Source organism: Phaenicophaeus curvirostris, chromosome 15 (genome assembly GCF_032191515.1).
Source record: "Phaenicophaeus curvirostris isolate KB17595 chromosome 15, BPBGC_Pcur_1.0, whole genome shotgun sequence".
Classification (NCBI taxonomy): Eukaryota; Metazoa; Chordata; class Aves; order Cuculiformes; family Cuculidae; genus Phaenicophaeus; species Phaenicophaeus curvirostris.
The window spans coordinates 15,032,414-15,050,249 of NC_091406.1; the positions used below are offsets into that span (position 1 = coordinate 15,032,414).

The 17,836-nt window shown below is 48.6% G+C and overlaps 1 protein-coding gene across 1 annotated transcript in view; it reads left to right on the forward strand.

Moving 5' to 3' along the window:
- Positions 1-7,507: 7,507 nt before the first annotated feature.
- WWC1 (WW and C2 domain containing 1) overlaps positions 7,508-17,836 on the forward strand; it is a 70,187-nt gene continuing 59,858 nt past the window's right edge. The window contains exon 1 of the mRNA XM_069868924.1: positions 7,508-7,674. Within this exon, the coding sequence (XP_069725025.1) occupies positions 7,556-7,674 (119 nt within the window). The 5' untranslated portion in view covers positions 7,508-7,555. The remainder of the gene's footprint in view (positions 7,675-17,836) is intronic.

Below are 17,836 nucleotides of genomic sequence, written 5' to 3' on the forward strand. Positions count from 1 at the left end.
GTGACACTGGGATTGGGATTCACACTCCACACTGGCAGTGATGCAAAAGTTCCTATTTTCAGGCCAGAAAAGTGGAGTTCTTTAGCAGCTCTGGGGCCGGCAAGCTGACAAACGACCAAGAGAAACCTGCGTATGGTCTCCCTACCTTCTGAACAAATAATGGGCCACTAGCAATAGCAATTGATATCAAATGAGTTGATTTTTCTGCCATAGGTGTTCTCCGTGACAAGTTGATGGAAATTTTTAAACTTTTTCTTTTTAAATGACTGAGAATGACTGAGTGTTTGGCCCCAGTCCTAACTCCTACCTGTAGCGCCAGGGTTGGTTGCTGAGGGTGGACCCAGTCTGCCTTTGCTGAGGAGCTCTGTGCTGGCACCATGGCCTCGGCTCATAGAATCATAGGATCACCAGGTTGGAAAAGACTCACCGGATCATCGAGTCCAACCGTTCGTATCAAGCTCCCTCCAAGCCTGTCAGAGCCCCATGCCAAGCAGTGCGGGGCAGCTAGGTGGCAGCTTCCAAGAGCTGCTGATGCCCCCCAGGCTACTGCCAAGGTCCTTCGGGGCTGATGCTGGGATGGGAGACTCTCATCTCTATGAGAGCAGCTCCAGCTTCACTGGGTGGTCTCCCATTCGGGTTAAGCAGCTCCCAATTATTGCAAGGTAGAAAACACACATTTGGCTCCTAGTGTACTTTGCAAGGGATGTCCAAACACTTAGAGAAGACTGAGGCCTGATCTTTCCAGCGATGTCAAGGAAGATTGCAGTGCAGTGTTTCCAGCAGGCACACAAGGGTCTAATAAAACAACAAAGATAAGGATTGTTAGAGGAAAAAAAAATAATCCTGTTTTGTTTGTAGGTGAAAAAAAAAAATCGCAGAGCACCCAAAGGTCATAGTTAGGAATTTATTCCCTCACTGCAGGCTTGTTTGCTGAGAGATAAAGATCTTTGGTGCAGGTGTACAAAGTGCCAAGGATTGTAAAGGCGATGCAGAGTAAACCCACGGCTGAGTGACGTGCTTCTTGCAGCCCTAAGAATCACAAAGGCTGTCCCTGTCACAACGTCCTGCGACGTATCCCATTCTTCAGAGGCAGAGCTCAGCAGACAGAGGGTTTTCCTGCTTTTGGGGGTTATTGATGGTGCTGTGTTAGAGCCAGCCTTGCCTGTGGCAGGGAGCACCTAAATGCTTGTGCCGGTGTAAATATTGATTCGTGGCTGGGGACTGTCCTACAGATCACAGCGTCTCACCCTGTTTCATAAACAGTCCTGCCACACAGTCACTTACAGCTCCAAGTTACGGCAAGCTACTTCTGTACAGAGTAACAAAAAAAAGTACCCAGAGCAAAGGACTGGAAAAAAGTGTTTTCAGACGAGGCAGGTTGTTGTCCAAGTGTGCAGTGATGCAGTTGTAGCTCAAAGAGCATCTGGTCGGTGCAAGCCTGAGAACTCCTGTGTCCTCCTGTGTCGCATGAGGTCAAAGCTTGAAGGCTGGGGAGGAGTCATCTGGACAGAGTCCTACCAGCTTGCTGCAGCAAACGCACTTTTATGTTCACGAGGCTTGCAGTGGCTGAGGCTTCTCTAGGCTGTAGCTCCCAGACTCACCCCTCTGTCTTTTGCCTTTACTTTTCAATCTTGTTTTAGCCGCCCTGTGACGTATACTTCCCTTTTCCAAAATTTTGTCCTATACACTCACAAAAGCAAGTAATGTATTTACTACTTAATAAACAAAAGTGAGTTCTGCTCAATTTTTTCAATGCCTAGGATAGCGTAAAGAACTGCATTACATTTACTAATGCTGTTCATGATAAACAGCGTGACAAAGGTAGCTTGAAATCTAACATTAGAAATTCAGAATCCACTGCCTGAGGCTTTGAAAAAAAGAAGGCTGAATTAAACTTTCCTCTTTGTCAGAAACCTTTATTTAGTTTGATTGCCTTCTGACGAGAATGTCTCAAACCTTTCCACGCTTAGTTTCCAGCTGCCCTTTTTATTTTATTGAGCTTTTGAAATTCTTTTTTTGATCTCCCTTTCTCTTCCTCTGTCTGCCAGCTTTGACACAATCTCCCTGAAGAAGCGTATGTGGTTTAACTCAGCCTGATGGCTGCTTCACTGTGGAAGTGCAGGTGTCTGCTGGGTCATGCTGCAAGACAGGATGATGGGATAAAAGAAAAACTAGGCAATTCCTAAAGGAGAGATCAAGGACCAGGTGGTTTGGCGAGGGGAGTGGCTACCTTTCCTGCACACAGCTGTGCTAGGGTGGCCAGAGCAGTCAGTAAGGGTGGGAAAGGAAACAAAAGCTGCAGGGACAGGAGCTTCTTAGCCTTAGTTAAGGTGCTGCCACCCAAGGCAGCAACCAGCAGGACTGTGAACTCCTCACTCGGGAACCACAAATCTTTCTGAGTCTGGTTTCCTGGTGCAATCGATGCCTCTGTACATTTTAGGCTGCTGCTGCTATGGTGAGTTTGGGAGTCAGATTTTTTTTTGCACTAGAGTACCTTGGGTATGTTCAAGAGCATTAGCTAACAACTACCTCAGCGTTTTATTTGCTGCATAGACACCTAGGAATGCATGAAACCATAAATCAGAAAACATAATAAAAGTTAAAAAGTCAGTTTGTTTTCAGTACAGCAGGATGGTTGCGTGCCCTCTCAATACAGTTTGGGGGCCTACTGAAATCCACTGGGTTTTGAACAGTGCTCCCAGCTCTGCTCCTCAGTCGTGTGAGGTGGGAAACAGGAAGAAAAATTGTCAGAAAGTAAGACCTTAACTATAGCCGAAAGGTCAAAATATCCCAGAGCTTTGTTTTCCACACAACAAAGTCAGAGAGCTAAGCAGCCTTGGTGGGTCAGGAAGGATGCGCCCATATAGCCAGCCTGACCAGAGTTATCACCTACCTGTATGCATGCACCTTGTGGGAGAGTCATCTGCAAATTATTTGTTCCAGACAGTGCACAATTAAATAGAACCATACAATGATTTGAGTTGGAAGGGATCTTAAAGCCCAGTCAGTCCCACCCCCTGCCATGGGCAGGGACACGTCCCACTGGATCAGGTTGCTCAGAGCCCCATCCAACCTGGCCTGGAACACCTCCAGGGATGGGGCACCCACCACTGCTCTGGGCAACCTGGGCCAGGGCCTCCCCACCCTCACATAGCTTCCTGATATCTGATCTAAATCTCCCCTCTTTCAGCTTAAAACCATTCCCCCTCATCCTATCCCTGCACCCCCTGATAAAGAGCCCCTCCCAACTTTCCCATAGTCCCCCTTTAATTACTGGAAGGCTGCATCTTATTTTACAACCAAACCAATCAGGGACCTCTCACGACCTCCTTGCAAGAGGCCAAACTACAGTAGGACTCCAACCAGCAGAATTCCTGGGGCAGTGGGGAACGGAGCCTGCTGCACGGGTCCTATTTAATAGTCACCTTGCTAGACACGCCTGAAACTCTCACCACCCCTCACATGCCACCCAGCTTACACCACACTGTGTGTGAGGAAGCCTTGTGCCAAGTGCTGCCTGTGTAGAGAACAAAATGATAGATGCTTCATCTAGAACCTGGGGTGCAGGGATTGGCAGGACACTGGGCAAGGTGTAGCCCCTACCTGCCAGAACAAGGGGACACTTTGCAGATGTCAGCTGCTTTTTTGCTTTTTTTGAAGGCCTCCAGCAATGGGTCTTTCAAGGAGTAGTTTGAAAGAAAACAATGAAGTGGCTTTGCCAATGTTTACAGAAAGTTCTTTCATGTTGGGACTGGAAAGTACAGGAGGTTGTGTGCGTTCTTTCCTGCCCCCTGGGCACCTCTGCTCTTCTGACCAGGCTGGAAACTGCTTCTGAAAGTGGGAAGGCTTTGGGTTACTTCCAAAATGAAATGTTACCTCTTTCCAAGGCTAGTTTTGACTTTTAAAAAACTAAAATACCATTTGGAAACTGAAAAGAAATAATAATCAACAAACAGGTTGGGGATGGGCAGGGTGGGCAAGAGGCTTTCTAGAAGGACACGTTAACCTTCTACGATGTGATTGCAGGAAGGTGAAAAAAGCTGGAGGTTTTAGCTAAAATGTGGCATTTCAGGTATGTAATTGTTCCCTGGCAATTGGAGTTAAGCCTATTTTTCCTCCTATTTCAGTCAGACACCTGAAGATATCGGCTAAGAGATCGATATTGTGCTCTAGTAGCTTTTGACACTTGCAGTTTTGTTATTTGCAGTCAATTAAGAGCAGAGCTTTAAGTGCTGAGTAAAATATCACGCTTTTGAATGTATTAGGAAAAATATAAAACCGAACAGCAAGCAACCAGCTTCTCAGAAACAGAAACAACAGAAAATGGCTGCTCTGGCTACTGAATAATTTCTTATCTGCCTGTTGTGGGCTGCAAAGCTGGAGGGGATGGTGGTGAACACATGAAGTCAAGCTGGAAGCATTGACCCCAGGGCAAAACAAAAAAAAAGAGGTTTCTCAGACTTTGTTCTCTGCTCTGTTCTTCCTTTTCACATAGGTAAGAGCTTACCTAGGTACAAAACCTTACCTTCCTTTGCTCATGAGAAAACAATCACCTGTTTGTTTATTGCTTTACAGTTCAAACAGACTCTGATAACACTGAATTCTTTTGTTGTGAGTGTAAGTGGTAAAAGGGAGTTAAGTTAACATGCGCACATTCCTGATTACATTCATAAATTCATCTGGTTGAATGAGAGGGATTTTTTTTTTCTGAGTTAAAAAATAGAGGGGTTGGAAAAACAAGATCTTGCAACCTGAGTCACAACTACCTGCAAATATTTTCCAAGGCATTTATTTCAAAAGCAGTTATCTTTTAAAAAAGTACACAATTACTTGCTTCACAAACACGGTTGATAGCACCTGAAAAAAAAAAAAAAAAAAGGTTGACTCCTTTCTCTATATGATCTATACAGGTTCTGAAAATTGGAAAAAACACTTCAAAATGAAACACAGCTTTTGGAAGTACCTCTGTGCGTGAACAAAAGACCAAAAATACAGGAACATGAAAATAAATATTAATTTGTCATCATTTCGTTATTTGCTGCTTCTCTGGTAATATTAAAAACACTGGTTGTTGTTATTTTTTTCTGTTGTTACAGGTCCCCCTTTTAAATGTCTGAAGTACTTCGCTGAGTGCTTTACGGAGAGAGAAGTACCACTATCCGTGACATAAAAAGCAGTCAGGAAAAAAGGAGGGCTGTGGCGACCACAAGCTTCATTTAGTGTCCTGGACAGATACAATGTTTAGTCCCTTCTCACTTTATTACTCTAAAAGCTGTGTATGGTCCCGTTCATAAAATCAACACGTTTAGCTGCCCCCTCCAAGCTGGCTTCAGATAAAATGGGGTTAAATCAGGCTATTTTCCAAATGCCTCACTTTCAGTTTTACTTGTCTTCATTTTCTTCCCCGTTCAACCAGTTCATCAGCCAACTGCTACCACATTCTGCTTCGGCCTCTGGAGAATTAGCGTTTCTGACTCCCAGCAGGTTGTCAGAAAGCCTGAAAGAAGTTATCTTACCCTTGAAATCTGGCACAAAAATGAGATGCTATTTCTAATTGTCTTTCTCGCTTTTACTTCTCCTCGCCGGCCCTTCGGGGCTCCCCTCTTCCCATCCTCCAGTTTCCTTTTCCATCCCTGTGCTTGGCAGGGATCCCCGCTCCATTCTGCTCTTTCAATAGCTGAAGCTCTGCAACCTTCTTGCTCTTCCCCCAGCTTTGACAGTAGGAAACCAGCCTTGGCTGGTGCTCCCTGGGACTCCACGAAAAACTTCCTTCATCGCCACGCCATGCGGCTCACCCACGTTAGCTCATGGCCTGATCGCATGCCATGGCATCAGCTTTTATTGTGCATGGGGCAGAAGAGTGGGGAGGGCACACAGAATTGCAGAATGGTTTGAGCTGGAAGGGACCATCGAGTTCTTCCCCTACCTCCCACTAGGTCAGGCTGCTCACAGCCCCATCCAGCCTGGCCTTGATCACCTGCAGGGATGGGGCAGCCACAGCTTCCCTGGGCAACCTGGGCCAGTACTTCACCACCCTCGGAGTTAAGAATGTCTTCCTATTGCCTAATCGCCATCCACATAGCCCCCTCCCATTCTGCCTGCATCTACACCTGAGCCATGCTCTGGTACTGCCAACAGCCGAGCCCCGGCAGCGGTGGCTCAGGAAGGGCTAACGGGCTGCACAGCAGGCACCATTGCTCCCCTGCTGCTTTATGGCTCGTACCTGGGACTGCCTGGGCTACCCTGACTTATTTTGATAGCCCTGCCTTCTGGTGATGGTTTCAATCTATCACACGCCCAGTGGGAAAGAGCTTCTCCTACTGAAGCCACGTAAATGGAAAAGTCACTGATGTGGAGACCCCCACGGGAGGCTCCGTTGGGTGCCCAGTACCTGTGGGCAAACGCAGCCTGGCAGCGGCAACACCCGCCATGCAGCACCGGGGTAACAGGGGGGGATCCCCGCTCCTGCGAGCGCCAGCAGCCCTGATGTGCTTGGTCTTGTGTGTCCCAGGGCAGCCTTGCCGCACCCCGACCTCCCCCTTTGGGGTTTGTCCTCAGCGGGGCTGGGCTTGTACTGGTACCCCCGGCGATTGCCCCATGGTGACCTGCGCCGGCCACTCCTGCCCCCCCGGCAGGGGGCGCCCTCCTGCGAGGGGCAGGATGGTGCAGGGGGGATTTAGGCTGGACATTAGGAAAAAATTCTTCGCAGAAAGGGTCATTGGGCACTGGCAGAGGCTGCCCAGGGAGGGGGCTGAGTCACCTTCCCTGGAGGTGTTTAAGGCACGGGTGGACGAGGTGCTGAGGGGCATGGGTTAGTGTTTGATAGGAACGGTTGGACTCGGTGATCCGGTGGGTCTCTTCCAACCTGGTGATTCTATGATTCTGTGATAGGGAGGGTCTGTGCGGTGCAGCTGCGTGGAGGGCTATACGGGGCTGTGCGGTGCAGTGCGGGGCTGTGCGGTGCAGTGCGGGGCTGTGCGGAGCCGTGCCGCTCGGTGCTGCGCAGGGCACTGTGTTGCGGTACCGTGCGGGGCGGGGCCGTGTGGGGCTGTACAGAGCCGCGCGGGGCTGCGCGGGGCTGCGCGGTGCGGATCCGTGCCGGGCAATGAGGCGCTTTGCAGCGCGGGGCGGAGCTGCACTGTGGGGCGACGGGGGGCGCGCAGGTGCAGTGCGGGGCAGCGCAGGTGCGGGGCCGAGCTGCACGGGGCGGCGCATTGCGGGGCTGTGCAGACCTCCGAGGGGCGGTGCGGAGCAGCGCGGGGCGGGGCCTTGCGGGGCTGCGCGGGGCGGTGCGGAGCGGTGCATTGCGGGGCCGCGCAGAGCCGCGCGGGGCGGGGCGAGCGGAGCCTCCCCCGGCCGGAGCCGCCCCCCGGGCCGGCATCCCCGGTGAGGGCGGGGCCGCAGCGGCGGGGGCGGGGCCGGCCCGGGAGCCGCCGGCGGAGCAGGAAATGGAGGCGTGAGCGGCCGGGCGCCCCGGGGTTCCCCGCCGCAGGGCTGACCGCGGGCTTCGCCCCGGCCCCGCCGTGCATGGGGCGGCGCGGGTGCGGGGGGGACGATGCCGAGGAAGGAGCTGCCGCTGCCCGAGGGCTGGGAGGAGGCGCGGGACTACGACGGGAAGGTGTACTACATCGACCACGGCAGCCGCACCACCAGCTGGGTGGATCCCCGGGACAGGTGCGGGGGGCGGGGGTGGGGGGGATGCCCGCCGGTCGGGAGTGGGGGAACGGGGGGGACGGGGGCGTCGCGGGGGGCGCCGCCCGCAGGGGATGGGGACGGGGGGGGGGAGACGGGGGGTGCCCCCAGTCGGGGATGGGGGGAGATGGGGGGGATGCCGCCGTTCGGGATGGAGGAGATGAGGGGAATGCTGCCCCTCGGGGATGGGGACGATGAGGGGGATGCCGCCGTTCGGGAGTCCCCACCGCTCGCTCCGAGCCACCGGTACCACCAGGCTCGGCGGGAGGGCAGGGGGCTCCGGTGCCCGTTGGCTCTGGAGGCGGGGGATGGAGAGGGGATCAGGGAGGTTCCGTGTTGGTTTGGCCTTGGCATCTTCCTCCTCGCCTCCTTTCCCGTCTCCAGGGGTCTTGCAGGTGGGATGCAGCTGGCGTCAGCGCTGCGAGGGGGCCCGTCTGCCTCGCCTGGGTCACCCCAGTCCCGCAGCGGGGATGTACAGGGTCAGCGGGGCTGCAGAGGTGTCACCGGCTCGTGTCTCGCATCCTGGTCCCTCTCTTGCTGAGCTCTCGTCCTGGTCTGTCTCTTGCATGGCGATGATGGAGATCACTGACTTCAGGGAGTGTTCCTCATCACCCTTGCCTGCTTTCTGCTTCCCAAGAGGCTCCTCTTGCTCCCGCTTGCTCTGAGGAGCTCTTTTCTTGTATGGCTCGCTTTAAAAGTCAGAGAAACAGAAATCAGCCTGCTGTGCAAGACCCAGGTCGTTTTCCAAGCAGCTCTCTGTCCTAGCATGTCCCAGTTCCATGCTTGAGGCGGTTATGGTAAGCTAGTGTAGGACAGCTCGAGCGTGCTGGGTGCTCAGCTGGGTGGCTGGTGAAATCACAAGTTTCTAAGTTTTACAGTCAGTGTTCTGTTAGCTGGAGTTCCCCAACACACGGACTCAAAAGTCCATCTCGATGGGCTGGGAATTCCAGCGAGCTGAGCATGTGGTTTCTTGTTGATGAATTTTACACATGTTCCCCCATCTGACAGTGACCCCTTCTTGCGGGGCAGCTACTGCAGCTTCGGAGTTTGTTTTCCTTTCCTCTCCTTGCCCCAGCCATCAGGTCCTTCCGTTGCTGGTGGGATGTCGGTACTTTGCTTTCTCTCTGGTTCAGTGTTTTTTTCGCTAAGCGTGGCAGTGAACTGTTGTCCAATTTTATAAGATTTAAAGGAGGGTTCTGCATTCCAGGAATAATCCTTGTGTGTACTATACACAAATGTAGCCTGCTGCTGGCTGGGGGGGTCAGAACTTGTTTGGAGGCTTCTGTTGAAGTAATGTGGTCAAGAAGAACTAATAACACAGTTGTTTCAAGGTGTGTCTTTAACTGCCATAAATCAATGCAAACTTAAGTCAGGAATGTCTTCCTGGCATCTTTTTTTCTGTTACAGAGCATTAAGACAAGTGAGAAATCTAATAGGTCTGATACTGGTTGATAAAAATCCTCGTCTGTCCTTGATCAGTGGTTCAGAAATGACAGAAGGGGCTAAATGAGTGCCGTATTTACGCATGTGTACTGAGCTGTCTCAGAAACACTACCTACTCACCACTGTTGAAGGAGAATATTCAAATCCATACTGATAAGTCATATCACGCGAGATACTTGTTCACATAGAAATACGCCAGAACACACATGGCCCTGAGGAGTTTTGCATCTGAGTCATCTTCCAGTCACCCTACCAAGAAAACAGCCTGTATCGGACGCTCCCCCTGAAAATCCTCCAGGTTTTGAGGAGTTTATTGATCTAGCAGTAGAACTAGAAGTGACGCAGCACTAACCTAGGGGACCATGTGCTTCCCTGAGTTCAAACCCTGCTCTGGCACACTTATAGGAACCAAGTTTCTCTTTCAACCCTTGCCACTATCTGTGAAAACCAGCTGATGGGGAATTTCTGATCAGCTCAAGTAGTATGATAACTACTCCCTGCAGTAGTGATTTGTGGTTTATGCGCTGCCTGTTGGACTTTTTAACAGTGTATTTTAAGTGTATCTATTTTAAGCCTAGCCTTTTACAAGTCATCTTTAAAACTGCTGCAGCTCGGAGGTCGGTTTGTGTATTGGCTACAGTGCTCTGTGCACTGTCTTTTACCCAGTGAAAAGCAATAGATATTAGGAAATGGCTGTAAATCTGCAAGCTTGAGGGATGTGGAGGAAGATGTATTTGCTAGGGCTCACTCTGAGCGCGGTTGCTTGTCAGTTTATTCAGGGAACAACAACTGGTAGCTAAAGATAGGATGCAGCGGTTTTTAAACCTTCCCTAAATCTTTCATTCCAGCTTAATTTAGTGGAAATAACCGTGAGCAGGGATACCATCTAGCTTCAGGGCATGGGCTTGCCCATTGTTTTGGTGACAGCAGGGTTTGTAGTTGTGCTGGTTGAGGTTGGTTTGATAGGCTGCTAGGGAAGCAGGTCTGGCAGGGGGTCGGCAGCAGGAAAGGGGTGGCAGGGACTGCCTTGGACTGGATGAAAGCAGAAGCTGAAGGTACTGGAGCTGGTGGTTTCCCAGCTCTTGTGAAATGCATGGGATGTTGCTGGATGCAGATGGGCTGTTGCTAAGAGGGACCATTATGCTTTGCCGGTAGGAAGTCACCAGCATCTTGCTGTCACCAGCATCTTGCTGTTCTGTAATGCTGACTTGAGTGATGTTCAGGTGCCTGAAGCCTTGATTCAAGCGACTTCAATTTGGAGCACTCTTATCTCGTGCCTTTTAAGAGTTTACTAGACTTCAGGGCAGTCTTGGGAAGCCTGTGGGTATTCGAGTATTTTGGGAAAACACCTAAGGTTATGTGAAGGATTTTGTGATTTAACTGTTACTGTACCTGTGGTAAGGTATAACAGGAAAGAATCAAGGTATCTTGTAAGCAAGAATTCCTGGTTAAAAAGCTGCAAGGAGTTCTAGTGGCTAGATGGGGGAAAAAACTCCCCACCCTACTATTTTTTTCCTTGTGTAAAAGGAAGCTTCCACAGGTCACTTTTTTTTTGTAGATTTGTGTGAAATTGGATCGTTCAGCACTTGGATGCAGTGTAATGGGATATCCCCTTGCTGAGCTAGGGGAAGAAACTCGTCATTCTGAGTTTTAAAAGCAAGCATGATCTTTCAGGTATGCACCAGTACACACCATTTGCTAAACCATGCCAGAGTTGTCTCAGTTACATCCTTGACACAGAGGGTGCGTCGGCAGCGTAAGCTGCTGTGCTGATGACCAAACAGAAAGTGAGAACGGCATCTCAAAAGTGTAAGCAGCAAGAGCTGCCTGTTCTTGAACGTCGCTGTGAATCAGGAATTGCACCTACAGTATGCCCTGAACGAGACTTCTGCTTTCATCAGATGTGAGGGTTAGAGGAGGGTATCCTGGTTCTGGTGGCTGTGCTGTCCTTGTGTTCTCTACACTGGATTAGGGAAATCTCTACTCTCTCTCTCAGACTATCTTGGAAGAGGGTAGCTTTTTCTCTTCTCTTTGACTTTCAACCCAGAAGTTTCCTGATTGCACTGAGGATCTGGAGAAGCCTGATGACCTGTCCCACTCTCCAGTGATTGTGCGTTCCTCCTACTCTTCCTACTGGCGTGGTCGTGTAATCAGGTTTTTCTGGGTTATTTTAGACAGAGCTGACTGCGCTTCTCGTCTTACCCTGATCAATGGACTCCTGTCAAGTGCAAGCTGGTGACGTAGGAGCACTTGTAGCTTTGGTTTGGGGAAGCTACTAAACAGCAGAGCAGATGTTTTTGGTTTTGGGAGGCAGCAGTGCCTCAGTTGATGGCCCTTTAATTTTTATTGATGTCAAGAGTTAGAGACATTTATTAAATGAAAGCTCAGATTCTAGAGTTGCTCCCTGAAATGCTCCATATGGAGGTTTTTCCAGTCTGAGCCTCCAAAGAAGAGCTTCGATAAAGAGAATTAGGGAAGCGATTTGCCAGGGTTCAGAGCCAATATATGCCAATGTATGTGTTGTCACATGAAGACCTTGTGGGTTTAAAATAGTTAGGACCACCTGTTTTCTTGGGAAGGCTGAGGTTTGCTGAACCTGAGAGTCGTGGTGAAGAAAAGCTAGGCATGCTCCATATAGACCACAGTCATCTAGCCTTGCCCCTCGAGGTCTGCCTTCTAGGCCTGATGTAAAATACTGCACAGTGTTTTGTCTCCTCTGCGTTATTCTAATCTGAACTTCTTGTATTAAAGAATTAGAAAAGTGAGCATCATGCTAAAATCTCATATCTAAGTGACCACTACATTGATTATTTGCCTATAGAATAACTATAATTGCTTGAATAAAGCTAAATATAGCTAACTTAAATGTAGGAGTTTTCAGAAATAATAGGGCTCAAGGAAGAGAGGGCAATGAAAAGCAGCAAGAATAAAAGAAGCTGTGCTTTTGCATAGCTGACAATCAGTAAGTGGAAGGAGAAGAGTGCGGAATTCTCAAAGATGGAGCGTTTCCCTTCCCTAGGTTTTTCTCTTTCATCACTGGCAGCAGCGTGGGTCATGCTGATGAAGGCTGCTAGTTTGATGCCTGCTGATGCCTTTCTTTACTGATAGCTGGCCAAACACCCTGTCATATTTATGTGAATCTGCTGCTTTCTCATGTTTACATTCCCCTAAAATAGCTGATTATTTTATAAAGAACAGACATTTCAGTGTGAGCCCACGGAAGCCGTTGATAACAGTTTTCCATGAGTGCATTAGTGAGTGACAGAAAAGCAGTCTTTACAATCATCTTGGTGCCATCTCTGGGAACAGGTGTCTTCATGTGTGGGACTTGTCTTACTTTTTTTTTTCACAGTAAATTAAAATAAATTGGTTTAAGTGCTAATGTATTGGGAGAGAAGGACAGCAAGTAAGATTATTGTGATATTTGAATTTTTCTTAGTTTATTAATATCAAGAGTTTTCCAAGGTGAATTAACGCAGGCTGCACCTATAATTGGAAAAAGTGCTGATCGGAGCTGAAATCAATCAAATTTCTTTAGTTATAAAAAATCAAACTGTATTATTTGGGTGTTTTTCTCCTGAGACTTACCAGACAAATCCTGCGGATGGATGTACTTTGGAGGCTGCAGGGACTGCCTTCAGAGCCAGTGTGCCCCCTCACTTGGAGCTGGGAACAACAGGTATGGTGCTTTTAAACAAGGGTGTCACTGCTAAAGTTGTGCTAGACACACACGTGTAGTGACAGAGGATGCTGGCAGTGACTTCAGAACTATTAAAAGCGTTGTGTTCTCTTGCTTCCGTATGGAACATGAAAGAAATGAAAAATGTGAAGCTTTGTTCAGCTCAGCAGCTTTTTAATGCATCTGGGGGAATTTGGAGTCTTAAAAGATCACAAGTGCTTTTGAAGAATTCTCTGTAAATCGCGTTGCTTGGAAATATGTAGGTTGAGCTTCATCTTCTGCTCTGGCAAGGTCATCTTGCTCACAAGATCAGTCCTTTAATTTTGCCTCAAAGACTGAAGGCTTGTGAAGTTAGTGACACTGCCGCAGACTGGAAACTTATTTGGCAAGGGGGGCAACAGTCATCCTATGTAGGTCATGTATTTTCATACTGAAGATAGTTATCTTGATCTGCACCCAGAGGAATGGCAGAAAACTGGCAGGCAGGTCCCAGATGTGTGTATGGCAGGTGAGAGGTGGGGGCTGTGCTGGGCACAGGTGCCCTGTGGTGGTGCTGACGGGGCACTTGAAGCTGCTAAAATTCTGTATCCACACAGGGAGCAAGGTACGGAAACTGGTCTGGCTGACAAATGATATTTTATTGTCTGGGATTATTTTACAGAAACAGTTGGTCCAGGTTGCATATGCTTGTGCAGAAACTTGTGCTGGCACGGCTGGGGCTGAGCGGGAAGTGAGGAGGCGTGGGGCTGGCTCTGGTGGCAACCCAGGAATGCTGCTGAGGGTGCACTTGTGAAACTGTCCCAAGGCACTTGACCTGTGCAGGCTCTCTGCCAGCCCAGCCTGGGAGGTGTTTCCAGAGCTAGGGCGCTTAGCTTTGCCTTGCGATTTCTCACTGAGTTTTACTGGTGCAGTGGATTTTCACTTGGTGGAGCCCAGGGGAACCCAGCAGTGGGATAGAGCATCTCCTGAAGGTGTTATCTGCACCAATGTCTTCATAACTAGCACTGTTACAGGCAGATGGGTTGCAACAAACTTTTCTGTTTGAATTTATGTGCCAGAAAATTTATTGGAAGACATGGGAAGACTTGTCTAAAAAACTTTGTGTACTAGGTGGCTGAGGGTGGTCCTGTCAGTGACTCGCCACACCGCCTTTTCAGCCTGGGCTCTTATCTTGGTTACTGGAGGAATCTATTAGTAAATGATTGATTCATGTTCTGTGCTCCTGAAGGTGACTGCATGCTGCCAAGGCTAGCCTTGCACTCTGCTCAGCATGCCAAGGAGCGTCACCGCCCCACAGCACATTCCTGCATGCGTTATTGGAACCCTGCTGATCTCCCGCTCTGCCAGGGTTGAAATCTGCTGGGCTTGGCTTGACACTCAGTTGTGTCAAGTGCAGGAGAATTTCAAGCCTTCCTCAAAGGGAGGGAGAGGTGCAGCTGGCTTGGGAAAGCCTTGCAGATTGCCTCTCTGTGCAGGGGCTGGCTGCCCAAACCTGGTGGCCTTGCATGCCCCAACAGCAGCACAAGTGTTAGCTGAAAAAAATAAACGAATAAAGGGCTGGCAGCAGCTAGGCAAAGTCAGGTGGAGGTAGTGCTACTGCACACACACAAGGCAGCTATGTAGATCGACCACTTCCTTGGAGAGGAATACTTTTTCTACTGGCTAGTTGCCATTCATGAGACTTGTTTAGTAAGGTTACGTGCTTTGCTTGTGTTGATGAAGACTTAGCTTCAACTGTTCAAATAAAACCCAGAGTTCTTGTTCACAGAGCCTAAGGTTACTGCTCCCCCCTCCCTTTTAAGCCACATGCATAGATAATTGGCTGAACAAACAACAGACAAAAGTGCTCCCAATGGAATAATAACTGCTTTTCACTGCCACTCATCCAGTCAAGTGACATCTGGAAGACTCTCTGGATAGTCACAGAAGGTCTGGTATGTAACAGGAAGATGCAAAGAAGCCAAATCCTACAGCTGTCTCTTTTGCGGTTTTTCATGCTTTTGGATGGGTTCTGCTGGCTCGGTTCGTTCTCTGTTTGTGCTGGTACTTACAGCTTCCACCCCAGCCACAATGTTCTGCAACATGAGTACCCAACACATGTAAAAAGCAGATGAATTGCTTTCTCAGTCTTATAGAGGTGCTGTGGGGATTAATTAGTTCTGACAAAGTGCTTTCTGGCTGGGATGTCAAACTGATGTTTCAGGACTAATGGTATTGTTCAGTGAAACTACTTAGTTCTCCTCAAATGCCTAATCGCTGTTTTAGAAGAATTTACTCTGTGGAGGAAAACTTTATTGATTTAAAACACACAATCAACAGTATCGATTTGCAAGAGGCAGTCATTCATATCTGCGTTATGCAGAGTTGAGATATAAGGTGGTCACGTAACTATTTTGAAGTAAAATATGAGTGAAACTATTGCTTAAATCATAGAATCATAGAATAACCAGGTTGGAAGAGACCCACCGGATCATCGAGTCCAACCACTCCTATCAAACACTAGACCATGTCCCTTAGTACCTCGTCCACCTGTCCCTTAAACCCCTCCAGGGAAGGCGACTCAACCCCCTCCCTGGGCAGCCTCTGCCAGTGCACATCTCTTAGGTGACTTACAACTGGATTAATATCCTTGTACTTAGAAGCAGGGCAGCTGCCTGCTAAGGTGAGGGCTTTCTGCTTTTTCATCCTTTACAACCCTACCACAGGGAGGATGGCCTACGGAGTGGCCAAAATAGTCTTCTGGATGATTAGAGCAGGACAGGAAAATGTAGGTAGCCCCAGAACTGCTCTACAAAGCTCTGCTGTGGATAACATTGTGGTTAAATTTACTTGTGCCAGGCACAGCTTTTGATTTCATGTGGCAGCCGAACCTCTGTAAATGCTAGAAGACATGGTGGTGGCCCAGCTGCACAGGCTGTCCCCTTGTGCATGCAGCCACCAAGCCATCCAAAGCATGAATTCTGTGAGATGTCCTTAGGCAGGCTGATTGGCTTCATGGCTTGGCAGCAGCAATCTGTTGGACTGTGACACCTAACTGGTGGGTGAATGGGAGGAGTCATCTCACGGACAGCTTCATCCCGGACACTTGAAGTTCTCATAGTTGGGCTGCTTGAAAGATTGGGTAGTTTTGAGCTGCTTATGCAAAGTATCTCAAAGGGAATTTGGGCGGGGATGATAACGTTAAGTATTTGACTGTCGTATGTGATGCAGCTTGGCAAATTATCCAGTCTGTTTCCTATGAAGTATTTCGGGCTAGTGGCCTGTCTTGGGTGGTGCTGGGTCAGCCAGCCTGCTTCGGAACCCTTTGGGGAGGAAGAGTTTTTCACATTCACTTGGTGGAACTGGCTTGCTCTGCAGCTGCTGAAATGCCATGGAGGAGGCGTGTGGGTGGGAGTGGGAGAGCAGGCAGCACCCCAGGAGCAGGATGAGGGGGGCTCCTTGTTGCCTGCATTGCAGTACTGCACCTGGTGTTGCAGGTGCTCTGGAGCTGGAACCTCCACTCACCCCACTGCTTGGGGGAAACCTTCAGCCTGTCTGCTGCCTGCTTCATAGGTCTCCTCTGGTTCGCTGGAGGTTTATTAGGATTTCTGAAGCAGCGTGTATGCTGTGCTGCTGCATCTTATGTCTCTGATGTAGGAGATGGGACAATTCTACTGCAACAGCGCACACAGGGTATGGTCTATGCTGAGTTAGTGCTGCTGCTCCTAGTTTTTAGCAGCTGTTAGGTTGCTGCAATACTCTTTAGACTGGCTTTTGCTGTTCTGACCTCACCTTTGTTCAGAGTGGTGCCACTTTTGTTCCTCAGCATCTGATGTGACTTTTGTTCAGTCTTCTGATTGCTGCTTATGACTTCTGCTATTTGGATGGGAAGAGTGAGGATCTGCTGGGCAGAGACCTTGCTGTTGTGGAAGGTCTGTGCTGCCTCAGCAGCTGCTTCTGTGTTCTCTATATGACTTTTCTAGATGCTCCCTGTGACTAGTGGAGTTGTGCTAATGATGCAGCCTCATTGACTGCTGTTGCTCTGAGTGAATTCCTGTATAGGAGGGATGGAAACTTTTCTCCAGGGAGAACTTGGTATGAAAAGGAAGTATTTTTAAGATAAAATGGTAAGGCTTATCTAAATTAGGATGACCTGTGTGGTATATAGCATTCCAGATGAGCTTTTTGTATTGAATTGTGTTTTAAAAAAACCTTCTCAACGTGAGTAACACTTCTGCATTGCAGAGGTTTGGCATGGTTTAACTTGAAATCAAATTGGCACCTTGAATAGACTTTTGTGTTGGGGCATGTATGTGGTGATGCTGAGGTGTATTTTATTAGTGATGTGTGTTAACCTTGCAGAGAATGAGGAGGTTAAACTCTTCTGTTCAGTGTATAATTCAACATTTCTCAGCATCTGATCTGTATCCACTTTAGTTGTCAGTTCACCCACTTATTTAGATTTTTCTGAAATTCCTGCAAGTTATCTCTACATCCAACTAACTGAAATAGCTTATCAGCCAGCAAGGCAGTAAGCCAGACTTGCAATTTGTCTTATGTCACTAGTAAGTATTTTGCACAACAGGATCAAAGTTAATCTGTTGCCTTGGTGGGACACTGACTATTCGATCCTTACATGGGGACACACGCATAGGCTTTAGGCTGTTTAACAATTACTTCTCAAAGTAAGCTTTCCTGTGTTCTAGACATACAGATTAATCTGGTAAAGAAATCTCTTTACAGTCCTCAGTGAATCTTATTTGAGCCTATATAGCATGGTTGCTACTGTGTCCCATGACATGCTGTGGCACCAAGGTTTTGCAAGATATCTTGTACTTTCTAACTTGCCTACTTTTTGTGTTTTAAATTTGAATGTTGAAGCTTCCAGATTTACCAGTCTGTCAAATATCAGTGTGATCTCTTTTCAGTTAAGATGGTCTGTAATTTTGAGTAAAGGTAGATGCGTTGTCCCTGCCCATTTCAGGGGGTTTGGAACTGGGTGATTTTTAAGGTCCCTTCCAACCCAAACCATTCCACGCCTGT